At 43.7% G+C, this 23,307-nt stretch overlaps 1 protein-coding gene across 3 annotated transcripts in view; it reads left to right on the top strand.

Annotated features, from left to right (window-relative positions):
* The first annotated feature begins 14,632 nt into the window (after window positions 1-14,632).
* The window catches only part of rbms3 (RNA binding motif, single stranded interacting protein), a 176,350-nt gene continuing 167,675 nt past the window's right edge, over window positions 14,633-23,307 (top strand). The window contains exon 1 of one of the 3 annotated variants that reach the window (XM_086136870.1): window positions 14,633-15,987. In XM_086136870.1, coding sequence (XP_085992996.1) covers window positions 15,913-15,987 — 75 coding nt within the window. In that variant the 5' untranslated portion in view covers window positions 14,633-15,912. The remainder of the gene's footprint in view (window positions 15,988-23,307) is intronic. The other 2 variants (XM_086136868.1, XM_086136869.1) reach the window with 2 other exon arrangements.

Below are 23,307 nucleotides of genomic sequence, written 5' to 3'. Positions count from 1 at the left end.
AATCTAAATTTAATCCCTGCCTTCTCTGATCAAAACAGCGTGTCCCCTTGCGGATACGCCATGAATTGCACCTTATTAAAAATATTCATTTCGTGCCTTTTATGCATATTTTCACTTTTAAATGATCCCGCGGGCCTGATCGAACCTCCTTGGGGGCCCGGTTCCGGCCCGCGGGCCGTATGTTTGACACCACGGGTTTAAACTAAACAGCAAGAGCGTTTTGAAATCTGTAGCTTTTACCTTCGATCCTGCTAAAATGCCACTGAACAAAATGCTTCCTGCATTATACTGCTCCAGTGGCCGTAACGCTTGAGGAAACGCAATCTCATCTTGGCATAAGCCTGGCACGGGTCTACACTTTGGATTCTGTGTTTTCTAGACCTTGTTCTCATCCAATACATAAAATGCCACGTTAGAAAGCTTGGGAATCATTCGAAATGAACATTATGTCATTGTGAAAGACAAGAAAGGCATCTTTAGATCTCAGAATATGGCTTTGCCGTTACCTTGACTGCGATGGCACGTGAATTCCGGGAGATGCGTGGCTGTTGCGGAACGATCGGTGGTAGAGCAAGCGGCATTTCTTGACCGCAAGGGGGCACCGGGGAAGAAGATTCACGGAGCCCCCCCCCCCCGAAATCCTGCACAATGGCTAAGCAAAACTTTATTTGATGAAATAATTGTTATTTAATCATAATACTTGGTCAGCTTGTTTTATTATGTTCATGCAAGGGGGGAGGGGAAAAATCTTTGGCCTTCGACTCGGCATCGTTTGAGTGTTGTGCCTTCGGCGATTTTATGTGATTAATTTGTTGTGAACTGTTTTGGATTTCATAGGTTTGACTTTTATGTCGGCCGCCAAAGTATTGTGTGCAGCTGTGGTTTCTTTTTTTAAAAGTGCTCTGTAAATAAAAGGTTGAATGGATTTGAATCTCTGCCACAAACAATCATTTGAGATGTGCCTGCAACAGAAAATTCTATTTGCCAAATAATATTTTTTCTCTTTTCACAAATCTGATGACAATGCTAATTAGTTTGCTATCATTTGATAAATAATTTTTCTTCTTAGGAAAAATTGCAACGTTGCTTCTGACCTACAGTTTGTATACAAATTCTTAAATAGTTTATTCAAATGTATTTACATTCTCCTTCCCTTACTTATTGCTCTTTCATCTTGGGAGACAAACCTAATTATTATTTTTACTTTATGCGCCGAGACTCTCCTCTTTATTTTCCTCACTCCGGTTTATTCAATTTTCTTTCAGTTGCCGTTTTCAGTTGTCGTTTTCGCATCGACAATGCAGTGCTAAACAAATTGAGACGGAGACCGTTTTGGATGACTTCCCCTTTCATGAGCCGTGAAATTAATAGCTGTTCTTCAATTCATTTGATTTGTCTTTATTGCTTTAATCTGCTTTGCTAATATTTGGGCGTGACTGAAACAAAGCGTGAGGGAAATTTAGACATTTTATCACCGTACTCCCATCACAGTCTGGAAGGCAGAAATAAATTTTGGGTGTTTTTTTTGTGTATGTCTTTTTCCTGTTTTATCTATTTGCAAGGGTGCACATCAAATATATTTCTTTAATTTTTTTCCACTGCTCTAGCTTCCTTAAAATTCGTTTGCCAACATAAATTGAACCTTATACAAAATTGAATTGGAGTTATCGCAAATCTGCCTTTACTTTTGCTGCCACAAAATGAACGTCTGGTATCACCGAAAGACTTGCGTTGAATTGTCGGATTAGGTTTTCATTCTAGTACCCATCCGTGGTTGGTTCTTTTGTTTGAAGGATGACTTTCGGGAGCATTTGCAGCGTTCTCGTTATATATGTCGTCATTGAAAGGTTTTGAGTACCACCTATATGTGTATCTTGAAAACTTGACACGACCAGCGTCAGAGTATAGGTTGCCCATTTTTTTGATTAACATGCCGTCATTCGATTTGGGAAAGCTTCGATCACGACTTTAACACTGCTCTGGTTGTTTAATACGTGACGATAAATCCAGAGGTTATTTGTGACTTTGTCGTGTGAGAATTAATTCTCCATTTACAATAGGCCGGTTTGCCTCTTGAGTTGGTAAAAGTTCTTGGATAGCGTACTGTTTGTAATTGGCCCACTTTTGAAGGACAACCGGGACAGACATTTTCATGATCTCATTTTTTTTTTCCTCCCCCTTTGCTTGAAGCAGTCTTATAATATCATGGATCGTGAGAGAAGATTCTCAAAGTCTGAAGATTTCTCCTCCAGACAGTAGAAGTAAACAAAGCCATAATTCAACCCTTCAGTTGTTCGCTTTCAAAGGCTTTTTACCCATGCGACTCGCGTTGAACAAAACAGAACCCCCCAGTAATTTATATCCAAACTGACGCGCTTTAAATGGATAACCGCCTCCATAGCATACTTATCAAGCATACTAGACGCATGGCCTATCAAAAAGGAAAAAAAGCAGAACGTTGGAAACGAATTGTTAGCTCAGCATGTGACTGTCCCCGTCAGCTTCGAGAGGCGAGTTAAAGGAAAGAGAAAGGGAAAAGAACACGCAGAGCAGAGATCAAAAAGCTTTGCCTCCGGCGAGTTTGTAATTACAATGGAAGGCAGATAGATTTCCATACTTAATACAGTAGATGACGATTGCTCAGGGTGCCACTAATACAGAACGGCAGCAGGAAAAGTCATCTAGAAGTCAGACCGTAAGAAATGATGAAACGTGCGGCTGCAGTAAAATTCAATTCCCACAATAAGTTTTCATTTATCCAAATGCTCGATACAGCTTTGAGAGTCTACCAAGGCGAAGGCTGTCCGGTGTTTCTGAATGGATTCTTGTGAAACGGCGAATTTGTCTCGTCTTCCAAGTTGCACCGCAACCCCCGGTTTTGGTTTATTACAACTGATTAGTCTTCATAGACCCGCTTGTCCCGCATGATCCTAATCGGTCCTCTATGATGAACGATGTTGTTGTCTTTTCCTTTTTAAAAGTGGCTCATTCATTTCTCCCAACGTTGGAATCCCCAACGAATCCATCTGTATTCGACCACAGCTGCAAAACATTCGTCCAGTCTCTACGGGGCTGCCGTGGAATGTTTCACAATCAAGGAACTTCCCCTTGGTTAATCTGGGTTGTGTTTCAGTTTTCTTCGACCGAAAATGAAAAAGATACTTGTAAAATAAGACGTGGCATTGATTATAAACTTTGAAGTGAACGTAGTTATGTCTCGGGATATCTTTCCGAATATTTTAAATAGCCCGCTAAATACAAAAAAATATATAAAGAAAGTGCAGTTATGGATGGATGCCAAGGCAACGGTCGCAATTGTGTCGAGGCATGACCTTATTTTGGAGCAGCCCCGTGATCGGACATTTTTATTTTCCTGGTCGTCGATTTTCACAGATTCCTATTTTTAGTGTTACTTGTTCTAAGGGAGTGAACGCTGACTAGAATACGCTCACTTCATTGTGCTTGTCAAAGAACATAACCTTGAGACTGTTCACTTGAACATTTCTTTTGAGCCCGCTTGTGTAAATTCAGCACTTTGGGTAACGTGAGGCTCGTAGCTGTTATTTATAACTTCTGCTGCCGTGCTTATTCTCGTTTAGTATTTCAATTTGTAACGCGATATTTTTGTTGTTGTTTTCACGTCGTGATGGCCTGGAGAGATCCAAGTTTATAGTGATCAAAAACGATTACGGTGAGCAAGTCGATGCATTTTCGAAAAAAACTGTCAATGGCACAAACCAAAATACATTTTCATGCGTGGCCCCATGAAATGTTAAGAGGACCGTGATATTGAACTGGCAAACTTGTTTCCGTGTAGAATTTGGATGGTGGTCATTGACATTTTTTGTACCCACCATCAGCGCTTGAATGCGTAACAATTGTCATTCCACAAATACTGCAGCGATTCATCTTTGCCCGGAGCTACGACGGGCTTTGTCTCCGTAATTAATTTTGCTCTCAGGACAGCACTTTGAAACGAGTCGTGTCTTCAAGGCCTAATTAAAGGGAGGTTGTCGGACATATTGTGGGGCACACAGCTTGAAGTCTTCAGCTATTGAGGACAGACTTTTTAGGATTTGCCATCTCATCCTTCAAAGACCCATCTGCAGGCTGGGGAGAGAGGAGCGAATGAAAAACAAACAGATGTATTTGATTTTGTTGATTTCTTCAGGCACCACATGAAATTGAAGACACTTGTCAGACTGAACATTTCATTGGCAATGTCTGGGGGACGTTTAAATGTGACAATGCATCTGAAATGAAGACATTTTAAGTACTTTGTGTAACGTGGAAGTGGAATTAACTTACTTTCTCCTCGGTACAAAAGTCTTCAAAATACATGACACCTGGAAAATACACACTTTTTTTTAAAACTTAATGTAGGGAAAGAATTTACCATATTTTCACGACCATATGGCGCACTGTATTAAAAGGCGGAGTATCAGTTTAACGCAAACACAAGAAACATGTATTTTTGGACGCAGGCATGTTAAAACGTAGGCTAGCTTAAAAAAATGCGGTAGCGTACATGCAGGCTAGCGTATGTTTTTAAAAAGGCAGCAATCAAACACGCCAGGTTCCCCCACGTCATTGCCCGTCAGTCTCGTTGCCGCGCGGCGATGAAATGATGCCGGCTTTTGCGTAAGCTCGAACAGTGCAAGCCGACACGTTATCCACAATCCATTCACAAATCGTGTCGCCCGGCGCTACCTTCCAATCTTCGTCTTGTATTTGCCATCGCTGCCGCGCCGCTCGCATCTTCACCGTTTCATTCCGTTACCATGGCAACCAACCACAACCGTAAAAACTGACCTCTCGTTGTGCGTATCGCTACCGTGCTGATCCCCTGCTCGAAAGTGTGTTTCACCGGGATGTCGAAAGTGAGTTTGTGGTTTAGTAGGCCATCTTCTTGTCCTATTGTAGAGGCGGAAAATTACCAGCATTTCCTCGTATTCCGCCGAATCTTGCTGAGCCACGGTCGTCCTTGCCCGGAAGGATAGATGGCGCCGTTTCATAAAACAAAAGCATCAAGCACCATGGATTAGTTGATATTGAATTCCCATGGTCCTCCGTGTAACTGATAGCTTGCAGTCTAGACTGTGCTTCGTAAGCATGTCTCTCCGTAGGTGCCATTTTTGGGATGTTGTTACGTACCATATATATATTGTGCAGTTCTCCGCACAGATGAACTTTGACAGCTGACGCACACTCATGTGCACAATGTGAACAATTAAGTGTGAGCTGCTGGGCTTTGTGCCTTGCCTCCATTGGAAGCGCTCAAAACCTGTTCGACTGCGACAGACGATTAAAAGGCTGCCAAGCCTTCCTTAATTTGTCTGAACAGCGCATACTAAGGCACAGTGACCGAGTTTGCTGTTTCCTGTTCATTCCCATTGCTATTGTGGACACTTTGTGGAACAGGTGAAATTTGGGATTTTGATGTCGAGTGACTAAAAGGCATCGGCGGTTTACCAGTCTGAATTAATCCGACCCAATTGATCAAACACAGTCAAAATGACAATGCAAGACTGCACGTGGTTTCTTTGGATTAGCGACTACTACTACTGGGTGGAAGTTTCTCATCTGAGGCATTTCCTGTCGTGACCAGAACTTGGCGTTTTCAATCATTAGGCCTTGGCCACATGGTCACCCTTATTGCCAGACCACAGGCATACTCGCAATCTGACTTAGCTTCCAAGCCACCACATTTCATTTCCTATTTCGCAAGGGTCTGCAACCCAAAATGTTGAAGGAGCCATATTGGATAAAAAAAAAGCCAAAAACCAAATATGTCTGGAGCCGCAATCAAAACAAAAGCCTCCTTTCAGCCTTGTAATGAAGGCAACACATGCTGTATGTACTGTATCTATATTAGCCGACTATCAAAAAGACTAAGTTGGTTACAAATGCGATATTTTTCCCTGCACTGCATCCTGTAGAGCAGGGGTGCCCAACCTTTTTTGACTGAAGATCTACTTTTTGATCAACCAACCTCCCGCTATCGATCCGTTACCGCACACGCGCGTATACGCACGCACTTACACACGCATGCCTACCTACCTTTGTCGAGACTAGACGCGGAGGCATTCGATGCACTTTTGCAGCGTGTTAACTACGTAGCTCACGTGTCCCGTTTTAAAATGCTTCTATCGGCCCTCCAGATTCCCATTCTTTGCCAGTACCCCCGGTGAAATGTACATAAAGGCCGTTTTTTATTTTATTTTAATTTTTTGCAACAGCCGCCTGCCTGGCATCCCGCCCTGCTAATAGAAACGTGTGTCGCAGGCTATGACGCAAATCTTCGTTGACAGAAATGTTGGAATAAAAATTTTATTCTACACATTTTTACAGCATTAGAAAATGTTTAGAAACTTTGTGTCATGTGTCATTCCTCCTACATAAACCATATTAAAACAAAAAATATATTTCCCTTCCCCATTTTTTTTTCCATTTTCAAACATTTTTGTAAAAGCTTCGGGGAGCCACAAGCTAGGTTGCCGACCCCCGGCGTCGACAATGCATGCACATTCCTCGTCATTTAGGATGGCTGGAGGTTTCATCTTTGTAATCTTAGGGAACAATTTGGAGATGTTATGGATGGATTTTGAATTGTGTTGATTATAAAATACAATACAACTTTATGTGAGTCTTTTTGTGTGTGTGTGTGTGTGTGTGTGTGTGTGTGTGTGTGTGTGTGTGTGTGTACATGGACCTGGAATTTGTTTACATGTGATCACAGTCCAGCCTGTTTCTCAGTGATGATTATAGCAGAAGCGGGTGAAATCGTTCGTCAGCAAATTGGTTTGCGCTTTTTAGGTGATCATTCAATGACAGGCCTGGACGGGCAGCATAAATCACACATACGAAGATGAAGATGTGATGTGAATTCAGAACTTTTTACTCTGGTCACGCCTTTATCTTGAGGTACACACACACCTACACACATACGAATACAAATACGCTGAGGCAATAAGCAACACACGGACTCTTTGCAATGCCGTTCAGAATCGGTTACATGCTTGGGCATCTTGCGAGACATCTGTTGGTCTGACGTTTGAGTTTGTCTGCATTGATAGAAATTTTATTTTCACAGTGGGCGGGTGGTTAGCGCGTTGAGCTTACAGTGCAGAGGCAACGGGTTCAATTCCAGCTCCGGCCTCCCTATGTGGAGTTTGCATGTTCTCCCCGGGCCTGCGTGGGTTTTCGCCGGGTACTCCGGTTTCCTCCCACATTCCAAAAACATGCATAGCAGGCGGATTGAAGACGCTAAATTGTCCCTAGGTGTGAGTGTGAGCATAAATGGTTGTTCGTGTCTGTGTGCCCGGTGATTGGCTGACAACCGGTTCAGGGTGGCCCCCGCCTACTGACCGAAGACAGCTGGGATAGGCTCCAGCAGCCCCCGCGACCCTTGTGAGGATAAAAGAGAATCGGAAAATGGATGGATGGATGTATAGTTTCACAGTTTTGCAGTGTTCATAGATCTTTGAAAAACGGCTCCGGTGTGTTTTTCCTCACATTAAAGCCTAGATTATACTTTAAAAAAAATTGATTTTTCAAAAATTTCAGAGACAGATTAAATAACGTTTATATCTTTTCCGTGGAGGCACAGACTGTTTTGCATTTTAGCATACTTAAATTAGAATGAATGTGAAACCCTAAATGGCCCTAAATAATTCAGTTGTGGTAATTTCTTTAAAAAAAAAAGCATACCATCAAATTACCCCAAAAATCTGTGAATTTTTTTCAAGAATTTTGAGACCATGTCAGTCATATTTGAAAGGTCTCAAATGAATGGAATTCGTCTGAAAATGTTCACAAAATCAGCAGCTCTCTGAAAACTCCCGATTTTAATGGGAGAGCGACTTTTAAAACATTGCTTCAGTCGATAATGCACTAAATTTCCATGAACATGATGTTCCATGAAGCTGTACCCGGATGAAGTACCTCATATTACTGAACCCATTAACACTGAAAGAACCCTTAATAATGCATTTGCAACACTATTTAGTTAAAATGATCAATTACATTTGGCTTCAGTGACCAGATTGACTTTTGGCATTTAGCACATCATTTTTTTTCATCAACAAAATGTTGGAAGGTATAAAGAGATGCGTATCATGTTTTCGCCGAAGCGATCAGGGTCGTTCTTGATGGTTGTCCATTAAACATCACTCATCAAAATGTCAACTTTGTCTCCGAACTCATCAGTGAGTGCCAGGATTTTGTAACACGGTATTAACCGTCGCATCTAGGAAGCGGAAGAAAATGTCAGCACAATTCTTTATGACTTGGGGTGGGAGTGCGGGAGGGATGGTTGCCATGGTGAGGGTATTGTAATTCAACAGCAACTTATCCGGTGGGGGATCAGCCTGTGTAGGTTCCCTTACCCTTTTCACAATTAATTCACAAAAGGACGATTAAGAGCGGCAATTAGAACTCAAGCACATTCTCTCCAATCACTGTCTCTAACTGTGTGTTATGTCAAGTTTGCCTTTTACAATGAGCCGGGTCTGTTTTTTGTCTTCTGGCTTTGGTGCTTTTCATGCCTTGCATGAGGCACAGGAAGGTTAAGAGTGGAGCTCGAATTGAGTTCTGCTCCATTTAGCACCCTGAAATATTCTTCGTCTCGAGAACAACGCTCTCTCTCTCTCCTGCTTCTTATTTGGCACAAGGGCTGATGTGAGCCGGCGTATGAAAGCTTTAGGGCGGCTTAGAGTATGATTGGCAGGCAAAAAGGTACGTTGTGGCAAGCCAAACATTGACTTGTTAATTTAGGGGAATCATCTCTTCTTCCGTCTGAAACACAAATTCGCATGCGAGTCAGAGACTTGTCTTGTTCTCTCATTGATACGGTGGTCAAGTCAAAACTTGTCATTTTGACAACGTATGACTGCGTATTTATCCATCTGTTTTCTTCTGGGTCAGGTCATGGGGGCAACAGGTTCAGCGGGGAAGCCCAAATTTCCCTCTCCCCAGCCATTTTGTTCCCAGCACAGCGATCGACTTGGGACCAGTCCCCGATCTACCGGTCGATCGCGATCGACGCAATGAGCACCCCTGCTCAAGGCACTTCCTTTGGCTCGTCTCAGCTCCTGGAAGACCGAGTACAACCTGCCTAGTCTGAATTTTTAATTGTGTCCCGTTATAAATGCTATTTACTCATATTTGAAAAGCCCCTTACTCGAGCATGGCGCTTGGAATCTATTGCCTTGGCAGACGCTTACTTGAGTGAACCGACTTATAAATATTCCCAAACTGTTTATGCTAAGACTGATTTGAGATCAAAAGCAGACCCAAATATTTTGAGATTGGCAAGGACATGAATGAAGGCAGAAAAAGTAGCGCAAACTGACAGGAACTTAAAGCTATCTGGGACAATAGCGCAATGAATAAAACAAAATGCACATCATACACCATACACGTGCTTTGATGAGGCCTTGCCGGAGCTTCTGTCAGGTCTCTTTCCGTGTTCTCTCTCCAAGTCATGTTTTGTGCTGTTATTATAAAATCCGTGACGATATCCAAGAGTGCTAACATTTACTCATGCCTGCGTAGGTTGACCATCTGAAGATCTTGATCTCATTTCCTGGTTCCACGTGTGTCTCTTTCCCCAGCAGAAAATCTACTTTGAAACATGCTAATTAGGAAATTAGTCATTGGGGTGACAGTGATCAACCCACCCATTTGTAATCGAGAACGAGTGTAAGCAATTTACTCGACTCTTTCCAGGTCTGTTGCTCACCCCTCATTGGGTAGCGATTGGCTCTGTGAGTCATTTGTAGCCATGCATGTCTGGTTTCATATTTCCTCCCCCATTAGGCCCTGCGTGCCTCTCCTCTGTGTTGTGATAGGCCATAATGACTCACTGGAAGTCTGCCTGGTGTTTATCAAATGTCTCCGCGCAGGGCTGGTGGTCCACAATCAGGGTGTGTGTATGTGTGTGTGTTTTATTTTTCTTTACCCTCTTGTGAAATGGTGGACAAACAGCAAAGTATAGCAAAGAGCTCATCAAGAAAAACAAAGAAGGCAAAACTAGGTTAAGCTCCCCACCCATAATGTCAACTACACAACACAAAGGATTAAAAAATAATAAAATACATACTGTACACGCTACTCACAAAAAGTTAGGTCCTCGTTCGAGAACAGCAACTTGTGGAAAAAAAGCACTGAAACATTTAGCCGTTGGGCATGTGCATTCAAAAGCTTGGAGAAAGTCACATTAAGTTCACCCGTCAAGGTTTGAATGCATTTTCGGCTGTGTGTGTGTGTGTGTGTGTGTGTGTGTGTGTGTGTATAATCAGAAGTTTACTTTTTTGAGTGGTAATAGCATAATGGCAGATGTCTACGGAGATATTTATTTGTGAGTTCATTATTATTTAAAATATATATATTTTCAGCAGAATGAGATCATCTCTTCCTGGATGAAGCGTTTTACTGAACAGAGTCTTGTCAAGCGGAGGTCTGTGGGGAGGCAGCTCACAACAACCCTTAGCTGATGTTTTTTCCCCCCCCCCCCGGACCACAAATGATCCATCCATCCATCCATTTTATACTGCTAATCCTTCATGAGTCTAAATCAACAGTGCCGATGCTGGTTGAAGCCAAGTCGCGCACAGTTTGGCCTCCATTGTTCCAAGACAGTTTATCAACAATCGGTTGCACACAATCCCTATAGTTTATGGGGTCCTTTTAACGGTATGTCGAAATGAAAGCAGGGATGGATGATGGTAATTGGCAGGCAGACAATTTTTTTGTGAATTCCTGTGCCAGGGCCCTCCCATTGTTTCGGGGCGGGGGCCAAGAAAAAAAGTCTTACTATATTACAAATTGTTTGAATGAATGCTCTAAATTGCTAATAACCGTTGTTTCAGACAATATTAACTCATTCAGTACCAGCCAAATCTAGACCAAGTCTGAAAAGACGTTTAAAAACGTCTTTGGGAGTGAATCAGTTAATTACATCATCAAACTAGTAATTACACTGCGGGAACGAAATGACCGTCTGAAGACAAATGGAGACTTTGACCTATAAACTATAGTTACTCATTTTACATTTTAATGAAACTGCTCAAATTACATCCATCCATCCGTTGCAGTGAGATGGAGGCTGCAAGTCCCTGCTGACTTCAGGCGAAAGGCGGACGACATCCTGGACTGGTTACCAGTCAATAAGAGGGCACATATAAATACTGTATGATCGATGTTTTATGATGGTGACAATTTCCCCTAGGAGCATGTTTCCTTTATTTCAGAGGCCTGAATATAGTGGAACTTCTGAAATAATGGAAAAGTGTTCAGGGTGAAGTTATCACCAACCAAGTAACATTTTAATTGAATTGGTCTCTGTATAAAAAGCTGTTAACGGACATAAAAATAAAACCAAGCAAAAAATGCGGTAGTTCACTTGAATGATTGATTACATTGTGTACAAGTAAAGGCTATGTATGCTAATGTGAAATGTTTCTAATTTGCAAGTGGTTATTTGTTCCTGTATATTAGCCCATCTATTAGCTTAAAAAGTAGCTTAATATGCTAATATTAACTTGCTAGCTTGTAATCACCACGTGGCCCGTACATATGATGATGAAGCTTAGTTTAGCATTTGCCATAGCCGTTGCAAAACCTTTGTGATGCTATTTGAGTTACTCAACTAAATCCCCTCTGTTGTTGGCCTTTTTCACGATGAGTCAAAAACCGGGGCACATTTTCAAATAACTCAGCACTGTCTCCATTAGTTGCCAGCTATGTCGTCTGTTTGAACAATAAACATGTCCCAGTTTACTATCACGATATATTATCGTTCACACTAAGACAAACGTTTAAGTGCTGAGCCCGTTTGAACTCGGCCGCTAACAACTAGGCACAGCAGTCTCTCACATGTATTAAATTGTCGAGTCTTAATGCATGTTGTGCAGATGCAAAGTTATTGATGTCCTTCCATTAAAAAAATAAAATAAAATTTAAAAAATACATTGCACAAGGGTCACAAAAATAATAAACCGAGGAGACGGGAATGTGCTAAAAGCTCCTCGAAGACCGTCCTTTGGATGTACGATCTTTTAGTAACACAGCACGTCAGCTGTATGTTTACAAAAATGGAATACAAAGCAAAGCTAACACTACCCACGATAAAACATGAAGGTAGCTGGGGTAGGTTCTTGGGCTGCTTTGCTCCATCCAGCACGTGGGTACAATGAAAACTTAAAGACTGGCAAGATGCATCTTTTACCTTTTTGTTACACTCCTACAAAGAATTAACCATCTCTACTTTGCACTCACTGGTCATTTGCTTGATGGGAAACGCGCAAGAAACACCGGTTCCTCATTGGAATGACCATTAACATTTACTAATGTGCTGTAATTATTGTTATCTATTCTAGACCTGCTTTAATTCAAAACCCAAGCTCAGTCTAATCGGCTTAATAAAGACGAAAATGTCAGTGTTGGAGCAGCATGTCCTCCTCTAACTTGAGAGAGGAGGAGAAGGCGACACGCATCGTCTTTGATCAAATCCACTTTTATCATTCCTACCGCCGCGTTTTCTACTCTCGCGCAATCATTGGCAAAGAGAAAGTATCGGAGCTGTTTGGTCACGATCTGAGGGCCTGAATCAAGCGTGTAAATCTATTTCGCGGGATTGAGGCACGGGGGGAAAAAATATACACCCTTCCTTGAGGAATTCAAAATCCTGCTGTTTTCCAACACGACGTACCACCCTCCACCCAGTATTCTGTCTCCATCCGCTCCGACCACCCTTTCCCTATTGCTCTGCCGGCCTTGCCTCAAATTTCATGCATCATCTGTTAATTTCTGGGAAACACCAGAGACAAAACAGTTCATCCAGCCAAAGGAAACAAAAGCGATTCAGGGCATTAACATGGTAACTGCTGTTGTGTGCTCCGTGTATTATCATAAAGGCTATGACAAACATTTCACGGTTGACTTTGTAAGTCAGCACTACACTGTTCACTGATTTTTGATCAAAGTGCTGCGATGAGTGCCACAAAAATACTCTTTCTGATTGGTGCTGCTTTCGGTGAACAATACGACCAATCCCTGGCGGTTGGTGTATATTACCACTCATGTCATTTAGCAAAAAAATGCCTCGACATCAAAAATAGCATTTCTGTCCAAGGCAACGGGTCCTCCAGATAGTTTCTAGTTTTTGGGGGGGGGGGGGTTTGGTCCACAGGTCAAGTTTTTCCATTTCAAGAATCAAGTCTCAATTCCCTGCCCTTAATTCTTAATGTTTCATCTTATCAATATTCATGATTGAACTGCCCAATGTCTGTATAATGACACTCCCATGAAATTTCTATTCTTTATTGCTGGATTTGAATGAGAAATCAGAAAATGCTGCAGGGAGTTTTTCATCATCATAAAAAGAAAAAAAACCCCTGACAGTATTTCATTAGAAATATGCGATTTTAATCAGCTCTCTGCTGCATTACAGAAAAAAAGTCAAAAAAATGCACAATCCCTGTCCAGAGACGCACACTAGCTACGCGAGCACAATATGAACTATATCTGTTTGGTTAAGTTTTGGGTTTTTGTTGCATGCACATGGCATCACGCCGGTTTCATTTTCGCTTTATTTTGGGCGTTTTGTTTCTCTCCGTTTCCATTTTCTATTTGTCTCCAGTGATATCTGCAAAGGGCTGTAAGTTTCAAGGGGTGCTGAGTCCTAGAGGCCGAAAAGGGAACTACGGATGCTGGGACTTTACCTCTCGGTCCATCACATTCTTGCATACTGTGACATTTTGTTGCATTTACCCCGTGACTGCTCTGGAACACATTTTGATAGATGAAAAAATGTGGGCTCGGCACCCACGGCAATCACCACCTGTGATGTTTGGCCACATGTTCTCCGAGTGGATTCTGGTGGCCTAAAATAACGTAAATAAAATAACGTATGTTTATGTAGGTTTTTTTCGTGTACCAAAATGAATCAAAGTCTCACACGTAATGAAAAAGATGCCTTTCTGATGTGGCTTTTCAAGTTCAGTCTCCAAAGAGATCTGATGTTCTTGTTTCGTTGTCATATGGCTTTTGTTTTTGTTCCCCTTTGTTCTGCTCCTACCGCCTTTCTCCAGATGCTGAGTTTGTGCGACTAGCTCATCCAGACGCTGTTAATCTAGTAAACTAGAATCAAAATATCTGCCTCATCTCTCTCGTACAAATAAAAGTGGCCGAAATGTAATTTCTATTTTCTCTTATATGTCTGTCAAGGATGGCCTTTCCCTTTGTTATTATTTTGGTTGCTGCGATTACTTTACTGGCTTTGACTTCAATGCACCGGTCCTTAGAGATGGTCCTTGAATTTTGACTGGTTTATTTTGAAAACGATTAATTCCAGCATTATCCACAGTTATGTTTTGTTGTCAGTTTCTATCAAACTGAACAGCCAAAACCTGAAACGTTTTAGTTGGGACATGCCCAAGTATCACGAAAAAAAAAAGAATAGGCAATTCAACAACAAAACACACACACACACACACACACACACTGTAAAAAATGATCAAAGGACAGGTTTTGTTCCAGGCAGTTGGTTCACTTGCGTCCAGTAGGGGGAATCGACTGCTCGCTCTGTAGCCATCTGCCTCTCAATCTCCAACCCTCTCCTCCTCTCCCATGCATATTCCCGGGTTGTGGAAACGCTGCAGCCCAATGGTCTGCGTCTGCTTGGCTGCTTTAAGACCCTCCTACCAGCTGGGCTGAAAAAAGAGGCGGCACTGTGCTTGCAAGCCTTGGACGAGCCCCCTTTTACCGCCCTGTCAGTGTTGAGGAGAAGGGAAGAAAGAGAGAGAGAGAGAGAGAATGAGAGAGCAACTCTGTGACAGAGGCAAAGAGAACGAAACAGGCTGCTTAAAGAAGTGAGAGAGCAGAAGGGAGGAAATAAGGAACGTACACTACCCGAGCAGGAAGAGGAAGGAACGCAGACGAGGGATTCTTTCTCTTCTCGCCACAAGGGGCACAGTCACTACTTTTATCCACTTGACTTCTCGATGAAACCTCAGTGGACTGGACTAACCAATTAGTGGATTTGTACGACCCGTTTGTGCTGCATCCTTCGGAAACTGGCACATCCGTTGCGCAAAGTGAGAGGACTGTCTGTTTCTGTGCTCGCCTCTTCGCGTGCACCGGTCCGTGCGCAAAGTGCATCTGCCGGCAATCGGTGCTGAGGACATCTCCCCTCTGTCATCCAAGACACCGTTGGATCAGGCTTCAGAGTGGAGAGCATGTGTGTGTGTGTGTGCATGTGTGTGTGAGTGTGTGTGTGCGTGTGTGTCTGTGTACGATAGAGTGTGTGTGAGAGAGAGAGAGAGAGACCGTTTGAATCAGTGTGTGCATGAGGCAGAGGCAAAAGTGATCCAGCTTGAATAGAGAAGGGAACCCATACTTCCTCTCCCTGTGTTCCTTTGCCATTCCTTTCCTCCTCCTCTCCCCCCCCCCCCCCCGCTCTCCTCTCCCACTCTCCAAACATTCACAGGACCGCTTAGCTTCTCTTTGCAACTTCTCTTCCCTCCCCATCCTCTCTACCTCTCCCCTTTTGTCACACCTTGATCCGACACCCACGGCGGACGAGCGCGCCACTCTTGGAATCGGGAACTTGAGGGAATATTTCCTTTTCATCCGGCAACGAGAGAGACTGAGGGGGACAAGTCTGCCTTGTAAGTGGGGCTCCAGACCACATTGAGACATTAGCGTCTTTTCCCAGCTGTTGTTGCAGCACGCGGACACTTCCCTTTCCCTCTTGTGGAGACCACGAGTGACAGCTGTGTGGACAAGGAAGAAAGGATCCCTACAAGCGTTCCACTCCTCCACTATCAGTGTTTGCTACTGAGCAGCCCCCCCTCCACCCCCACCCCCGGTGTCACCATTCCCTGCCTCAGTGCTAAGGATTCCAGCTACATGGGCAAGCGATTGGAGCAGCAGCCAATGTACCCTCAGTACACCTACTACTACCCCAATTATCTCCAGACTAAGGTACGCCACTCCTCTCGCATTACTCAAGCATGCTCCCACGCTCCTACCCTGTCTGACTCCCACCCGCCCTCAAAGCCCCCCCCCCCCCACCCCCTCCTTCCTACAGCGGCCTCAATTTATCCCCCTCGCATCCTTGAGTAGAGATGGCACTTGATTGATAGCCGGCCTTGGTCATGATGGCTTCATGGGACAGATACCTTGTTGGACTTTGGATATCTATATCAGTATGTGCACGTATGTGTGTGTGTGTGTGTGTGTGTGTGTGTGTGTGTGTCAGGGATCAGGGCCGAATGCTGTGATCCGTTTGGCCAGCCTTCAACATTTTTACTGGGAGCAACACAATAACCTTCGTGCATTGCTCCTCTATCCATCACCGAGCCTCCAACATATCACCAGATCTGAATCGAACATAAAAAGCACTTGCACTTGGAATTAAAATGGTTGAGATCACCAGCTGATTTCCTGGTAAGGCCTTTAACTCATTCGGTACCAGCCAATTCTGGAGCAAGTCTGAAAAGACGTTTAAAAACGTCTTTGGGAGTGAATGAGTTAAGTAAGTGTACATAATGATCTGAGAGACACACAAACACAAAAAAAAAACCTGTCTGATTGTAGTTCTTTGTACATTTGTTGAGTATTGTATCAGTACCCTTAGAATTGAGAGCCAGGCTAGGACAATAGTGACAATGCTAGTTCATAGTTTCATGATTGCACTTGGCATCGCAATGGAATGTGTGCAGTTGTCTGGTGATACAGTTAATATGCTGTCACTTGCTATTTTAGTCCTTTTGTGTTTTGTGGTTATGATATTTTAGAATCAATCAATGAGTGCCTAATGAAACTGTGGCTTTGAACGTCCATATTCTTTGTTGAATGACCTAAATGTGTCCAAAACTGGAACGTGTGAAACAAATATAGCCTTGGTTTTTCTTGTTCGCGCGTTCTCATTTCGCAATGGAAAGGGTTTCTATCTTTGGACGTTAGCGTTACTCACGATGACGGATGCCCATTTTGACAATACCCTTGATCAACTAGGAGGAAAATTAATGTTTCATTAACTCCCCTTTTCTCACCATAGTTGTCACCCAACAATCCTGCCTGAAGCGGTGGAGTTACGGCCGAGGTCCGTGCAAATGAATTACCATCGCTCTTGTTCTTCTTTCATCTCAAACTAGTTGGGACCTGCACAGTCGAGCCACACATCTATCGGCTCAGAAACAAAGGGACTGCACGCTTCGGTTTCTTGTCACGGCAAGCTGAGATGCTTGCGCGTGACACGACTGATATGCGAAATGGTCACTTTCCTCCTCGCCAAAGACAGACCGAACTTGGGATGTAGGTCATCGTTTATTCATTGTTCTCCGAAGGAGGAGTCATGTGAGATGTCTCCATCATATCAGAGTTTGTATTTGCAACCGGAGTGGGGGCCGGGGGGGGGGGGGGGGGGGTTCAGTATCTCGCCCAATGACACTTCGACATGGCAACAACGACCCGGGGGATGGAACACCCCAACATCTCGGTTGGGAGTCGACCATTCTACCACTGAGCCATGCCTCGAGGAAGCAATAAGAGCATCAATGTAAGAAGAATGCTATCTATCGGTGTACAGTGTGCTTCCAGCAGGGTAGACCTGGACTCCAGCCCCACCTGGCACTTCCCCAGCACTCCCTTCTGATTTATAGTTTAATACATTTGTGCCGCCGCCATATGGCTTCCCTCTCCATCCCCTGCTCCTTCCATCATCCGCCTCCCCTACCTCGCCTATCTGAGAGCTGCTCATCTCGGTGGCCTCTCAGTCAGGGTATCCCCCCCTCCCCCGACCCCCCCAACCCTTTCCTCAATCCCCTTCCCTCCCTCTCTTCCTCTTGTTTCGCCGCTCCCTCCCTCCTCCCTCATCCGCTCCACGCTCTTGCAACAGGGCTCCATCCAACCCACCGCCTCCTCTGCCGATGCCGCAGTTCACTCCCAAGGTCACCGGAGATCCGATCTTGCCACCGCCAGCGATTGATTTATCCTTGACTCGAGTCATGTGCCGTGCAAATAAGACCTACGGGCGAGCAAAACATACAATTCTATTTATAAATCACCATACGCCAACATCCGTAATAATTTCCCTTCTTAGTCGGTCGAGCCAGTAGGTCGGTTTGACATCGCCACAGGGGATTAGGAAAATCTGGCAGGCTGTGTTGGACAATGTCGCATGGGTGGCTCAGCGGTAGCACCATTACAGAAAAGGGGATAAGGGGGCCAAAGTTGGCAGGTCCATTGTAAACAGTCATCAAAATTGCATGGCGCAGTATTTTGCGCACACACACACATATCTGCACGAGTTGATTTATTTTTCGTCGTCAAATTTGTTCAGGCATCATTTCAGCAAGTTTGCACCATGGGCTTGTAAAATACAAGTCAAGCGCTGCTAATGGGGAACAAAAATGTAAAGGTGGGTCACAGGTGCGTCCGTGTCATCGCACTTGTTCATGTAAACACATGTTAACACAAGTTAATCACGGTGGGGGGTGGGGGTGGGGGTGGGCATATCATGTCATGTTCGATATCAAGTGAAAATGCGAGTCATCCTGCTTTGAATGGGAATTTGCATATCTCATGTCTGCATTCTTCTTTTCTCGCACTCTTTATTGCTACAGCCTGATTGAGGCATTCGTTTCCGTTGGAGTCAATTCGAATTTTAAAAAAAGCAGAAGAAAAGCTAAACCGTTTGTATTGGAGTTCAGAATTTGATGCGCACGAAGCTGCCGCCTTGTGAGGTCGATTTTGTGCGACTTGTGAGGCCATTTTGTTGTTTTTGTCGTTCGTGGGTGTTCAGCTCAGTTAAAAATTTGCTTTGCCTTCACTGCTGCATTCCTACGGTATAGCCTCATACTCCCAAGATGTGGGTGGGGAGCGCGGGGGTGAGGGGGGGGCATACATAGCCACAATGGATAAAAAAAAAAGAGCAATGGTTGACATACTGTAAATCTTTCTAAAGTGCAGCCTTTTTCATGTTTGTGCAAAAAGTATACAGCAGTCGTATTTACTTTGAGCAGACGAGTACGTGGTAAAGAAACGTGAAAACTAGTGTCTTAATGGCCTTCGTATTTTGTGGTTACTTTGGATGTACTGTGCATCAATATTCTCCTTTAATGGGATTCCCTGATGCTGGCCACAGAGTGCTTGTTAGCCCCACATTAGAATGTGAAAGACGGGGGCATGAGATGAAACTATAACGCTGGTCTTTGTATTGATTAGTGCAGTGGAGCGTAGCATGTGCTCCTCTTTAGTAGAATTATTGATTCCCGAAATACTCTTTGTGTACTTGTGGTTTTGATATAAAGTTATGGTTATCTACCGACTCTTGTTTTGATGAGAGTATTTGTTGGGACTTGAGGCTCGTACCATAGCAGGTTGTGCTCTTCCCGGCACCGCTCACCCATTTTTAAAATTTGGACTGGGTATCGAGGTCACTAACCAATAAATACCACGGGTATTTACGGTTTCGTGCTTTGGTGAGAGGATTCTTTAAATGCCGCGTTTCCGTCATTCCGGCCTTTATCCAACCTGGGAATGTGTTAGACAGTAACACTGCTCTGACATTAAAAGTCGAATGTCAGCGACCACTTGTTCTGGCCAATAGTAGTTTGACTCGCTGTAATGCTTTAGCACACACCCTGGCTGCTGTCGTGACCTGGAGCATGTGGCGGTCGTACAGAATCTGAAAAGGCTGAACGAGCCAAAAATTGAGCCAGCTTTAGCAACAACACCAGGCAAACGGAGCCTTTTGAGAGACTCTGTGACTGTTTGCGACCATGCCATACAATTCATGATACGCTTTTCAGCCATATCATTCAGTCCTGATTACAATAATCTGCAAAAGTATGCGATATAGACACATATGGAACAACCGAATTAGAACCAGAATTGCATTTAAAAAAAAAAAAACCACAAATTTACAAAGACACCACAGATTACGCTAAATGGACCCTGGCCGAGGCTTGACGATCCAGAACATTCCCGTGGTTTGAGCCTGATGATTAAGAAACCATGGCCCGTAGTCTTTCCGTAGTCCTGCCAGGACCCACTAAGCAACAAACAGCTGTCATTATGATGCACTGAGGTTGTCCACGACTGCAAACTACAGCCACAATAATAAGCATATGCTTTCGTGTCAACGTGTCAATCAAAACTGAGCATTGTCGGCGTTCTCGAGGCAGATCTTGTGGACTTGATCATTGCAATTGTTGATGAACTAACTTATACCAAAAAAAAAAAAAGTTTTGCATGAATTAATAATAGCTTTAGTTTCCAATAAGTTTCGATGGCACAATTTATTATTATTTTTTAATAGACCAGCAGCAGCTTCTGGAAAATGGGTAAAAATATATTTTATATTTTATTTATTGTCTTTTAACAGCAGCAATTCAGAGGAATCTATCTGTTTTGTCTGGAATGGCAATCGAATTAAAAACACAAGAGTTAGATAGGAGTCATCAGAATCAGAATCAGAATCATCTTTATTGGCCAAGTATGTAGAACACACAAGGAATTTGTCTCCGGTATAACACGCTGCATTAGTATCATCGTAAACAACAAATCATTGAACCATTTTAGAGTAACCAGTAGCAGTATTTGTAGTACAAGAAGAGTGACTACGTCAGTGACTGTTTAAGGAGTTAATGGCTAGAGGGAAGAAGCTGTTTAAGTGTCTACTGAATTTGGTGCGCATGGATCTGTAGCGTCTGCCTGAGGGGAGTAGCTGGAAAAGGTGGTGGGCAGGGTGCGGGGGATCCAGGAGGATTTTCCGTGCCCTTGTCTTGATTCTTGCAGTGTGCAAGTCCTCAAGAGTGGGTAGGGCGGTGCCAACGATTTTTTCCGCCGTCCTAACTGTCCGTTGAAGTCGGATTTTGTCCTTTTTTGTGGCGGCCCCAAACCAAACCGTGATGGAAGAACACAGGATTGATTCGATGACTGCCGTGTAGAACTGTCGTAGCACCTCCTGTGGCAGGCCATGCTTCCTCAGCAGCCTCAGGAAGTACATCCTCTGCCGGGCCCTTTTCAGGATGGAGATGGTGTTGACTTCCCACTTCATGTCCTGGGAGACTGTGATTCCCAGGAACTTGAAGGTCTCGACGGTTGACACAGGGCAGTTGGATAGTGTGAACCCATTTGTCATGGGTTCTGGATGAGCTAACCGCACCGATTGAAAGGCCGTTTGTCGCTTCCCTTTGTCAACATACGCTTTCAACGTGTCTGTTGCCGTTCCTTTGGCCGCACGGCAAATGCTCAGGTTGTGTGGCAACAAGGTAGGATGACTTGGAAGCTCCTCTTAGCCATGCTCGCTGACTCAAGATTCAGCTGGGATAATTGCTCCTGAATTTTTAACGAGCGGCTGTGTTGTGCACTTTGTGGAGCAGCATGCCTGAAGATCCCTGCGTGGCTTGCGACTGCAATAGAATTGCCCTTTTTTTTTTTTCCATGTCCGGAATGAGAAATATTTTAGCATTGCATCATTGTAATAGGTGATGCTGTGACATAAGTATGTTAACGACGTAAGCACGGCTCTAAATGCCGTCTCTGCTGCTTGGCTGTACAGATAATTACCGGTATCCTTATCTGGTTTCGTCTAATCACTGGTTGTATTCACGAGCTGCCTTTGGCGGAATATGTCAAAGCAACAGCCGTCGAACTACTTGCTGTTGCCATCTGGGCACTCGTTGCTAGCAGCTAGCGGCTAGCTCCTGGCCATGGACAACAGAGATTTGTGCCATATCATAGAGTGACAGCATCCTTCACTGAATTTTTTTTAAGCTTCTTATATTAGCGATTGAATATGATTTTAGGGTGACGACATGTTGATGTTGTAAACAACGATGTAACGGCAACAAAAACTGTGATTAGTCAAACTAGCCGTCACGTGACCACATGGTCCGCCTTCAAAATAAAAGCCTACCATTAGTATGGTATTTGCATCAATGTAACATTTGGGAAGCTCTTATTTTGAAGTTAGCCTTTGCATTGCTGGTCCACACTGTGGCCCACTTTAAGCACTGCCTACTTGGATCTGGACTTCAATGTGTTCATATATTGCCGTCTGCGTGTGCCAATTCCGAGACTGAGCTTCAGCTTTTCAGCTGTTTACTTCCAAAGTACGTTTGTGTAGCAATTTTAGCAAACATGGTTCATTAAAATTTAAAGCCACATTTCTTTCATTTCATCAATTAGAGAGACAGTGATCCAATTGAACTATTTGCCAGGGAGATGTTTAGACACGGAGGACTCAGGAGGTAACAGAAGCCGCAGACATGCAAATGGTCGCGCCGTCTCCCTCCTGTGAATATTGCAGGCAGCCATGGTTACCGCCATCCAGACAGCATATACTGCCTGCAACATTTACTCTCTGCTGCTGCATTAGTTGTGGCAAGCGCAATGAAAACACGGTGTCACGCCTAGCTTGAAAAATGGTTCCGGAAAAAGCCAATTCTGCCATGAATGGGGATAAGCAAATAGGCATGAGCGCTTGAATGGCTGCCAGTCGTGTCAGTGCCCCCCTCCCCTTCTCATCCAGTCACAATGAGCTTCTATACAAATAAGGATACGTGCACCAATTTAGTGCAGCAGATGAACCTTGCGAAGCCTTGTCGAGCAAGTGGAGGATTACCGTGAGCAAACAGGCTTTTCTCCTGACTTTATTTAAGCGAACTGACTCACACCACCCTCTTAGATTTTGCCCCAGCGGTTTCTTTGGCAGAGTCTTCCAGTTCTCCTGCCGCCTTCGAGGCCTTCACGCGTGCGCATTAGTCAGCGTATGGAAAAACACTGAGCGTGTCAGGTTGGCGACATGAATTAGATTGCAAGGACACTTTAGCAGGGGAGAGAGCAGAGCCACAAAAGCAGGCGTAATGGATCAAGGAGGAGCAAGCCCACGGAGTGTTGTTGAAGGGGGTGGAGGGGGTTCATTCTTCAAAAGTAATTAGTAGCACATAAGGAGACTATTGGCAACGCAATGAAAAAAAAAATCTTGGCTTTATATGTGGGCTGCTTTTGGGAGAAGACATGTTGAACAAAACTTTTGTGAAGGAGTCTTTGCCAAGGCCGAAAATGTTTACATTATATTCTGTTGTATTCAAGAGATTAAAAAAAAATCTTAATACTGTGGTTATAGGAGATAAAGATATGACACACACCCAATAAAAAAAAATGACGTGGTCGCCCATATTTTTCGATAATAAATTTTAATTGCCACCAAATGACTTTTTTTTTTCTTTTTAGCTCCACATTAAATTTAGTTCACCCAAGAGAAATGTTTTGGAAACTTTGATCATTTTT

Source organism: Hippocampus guttulatus, chromosome 18, assembly GCF_054856545.1.
Source record: "Hippocampus guttulatus isolate MCC_2025c chromosome 18, RoL_Hgut_1.0, whole genome shotgun sequence".
In the NCBI taxonomy this organism is placed as follows: Eukaryota; Metazoa; Chordata; class Actinopteri; order Syngnathiformes; family Syngnathidae; genus Hippocampus; species Hippocampus guttulatus.
The sequence above is the reverse complement of the archived record's forward strand: the minus strand, read 5'-3'. Positions and strand labels throughout refer to the sequence as shown.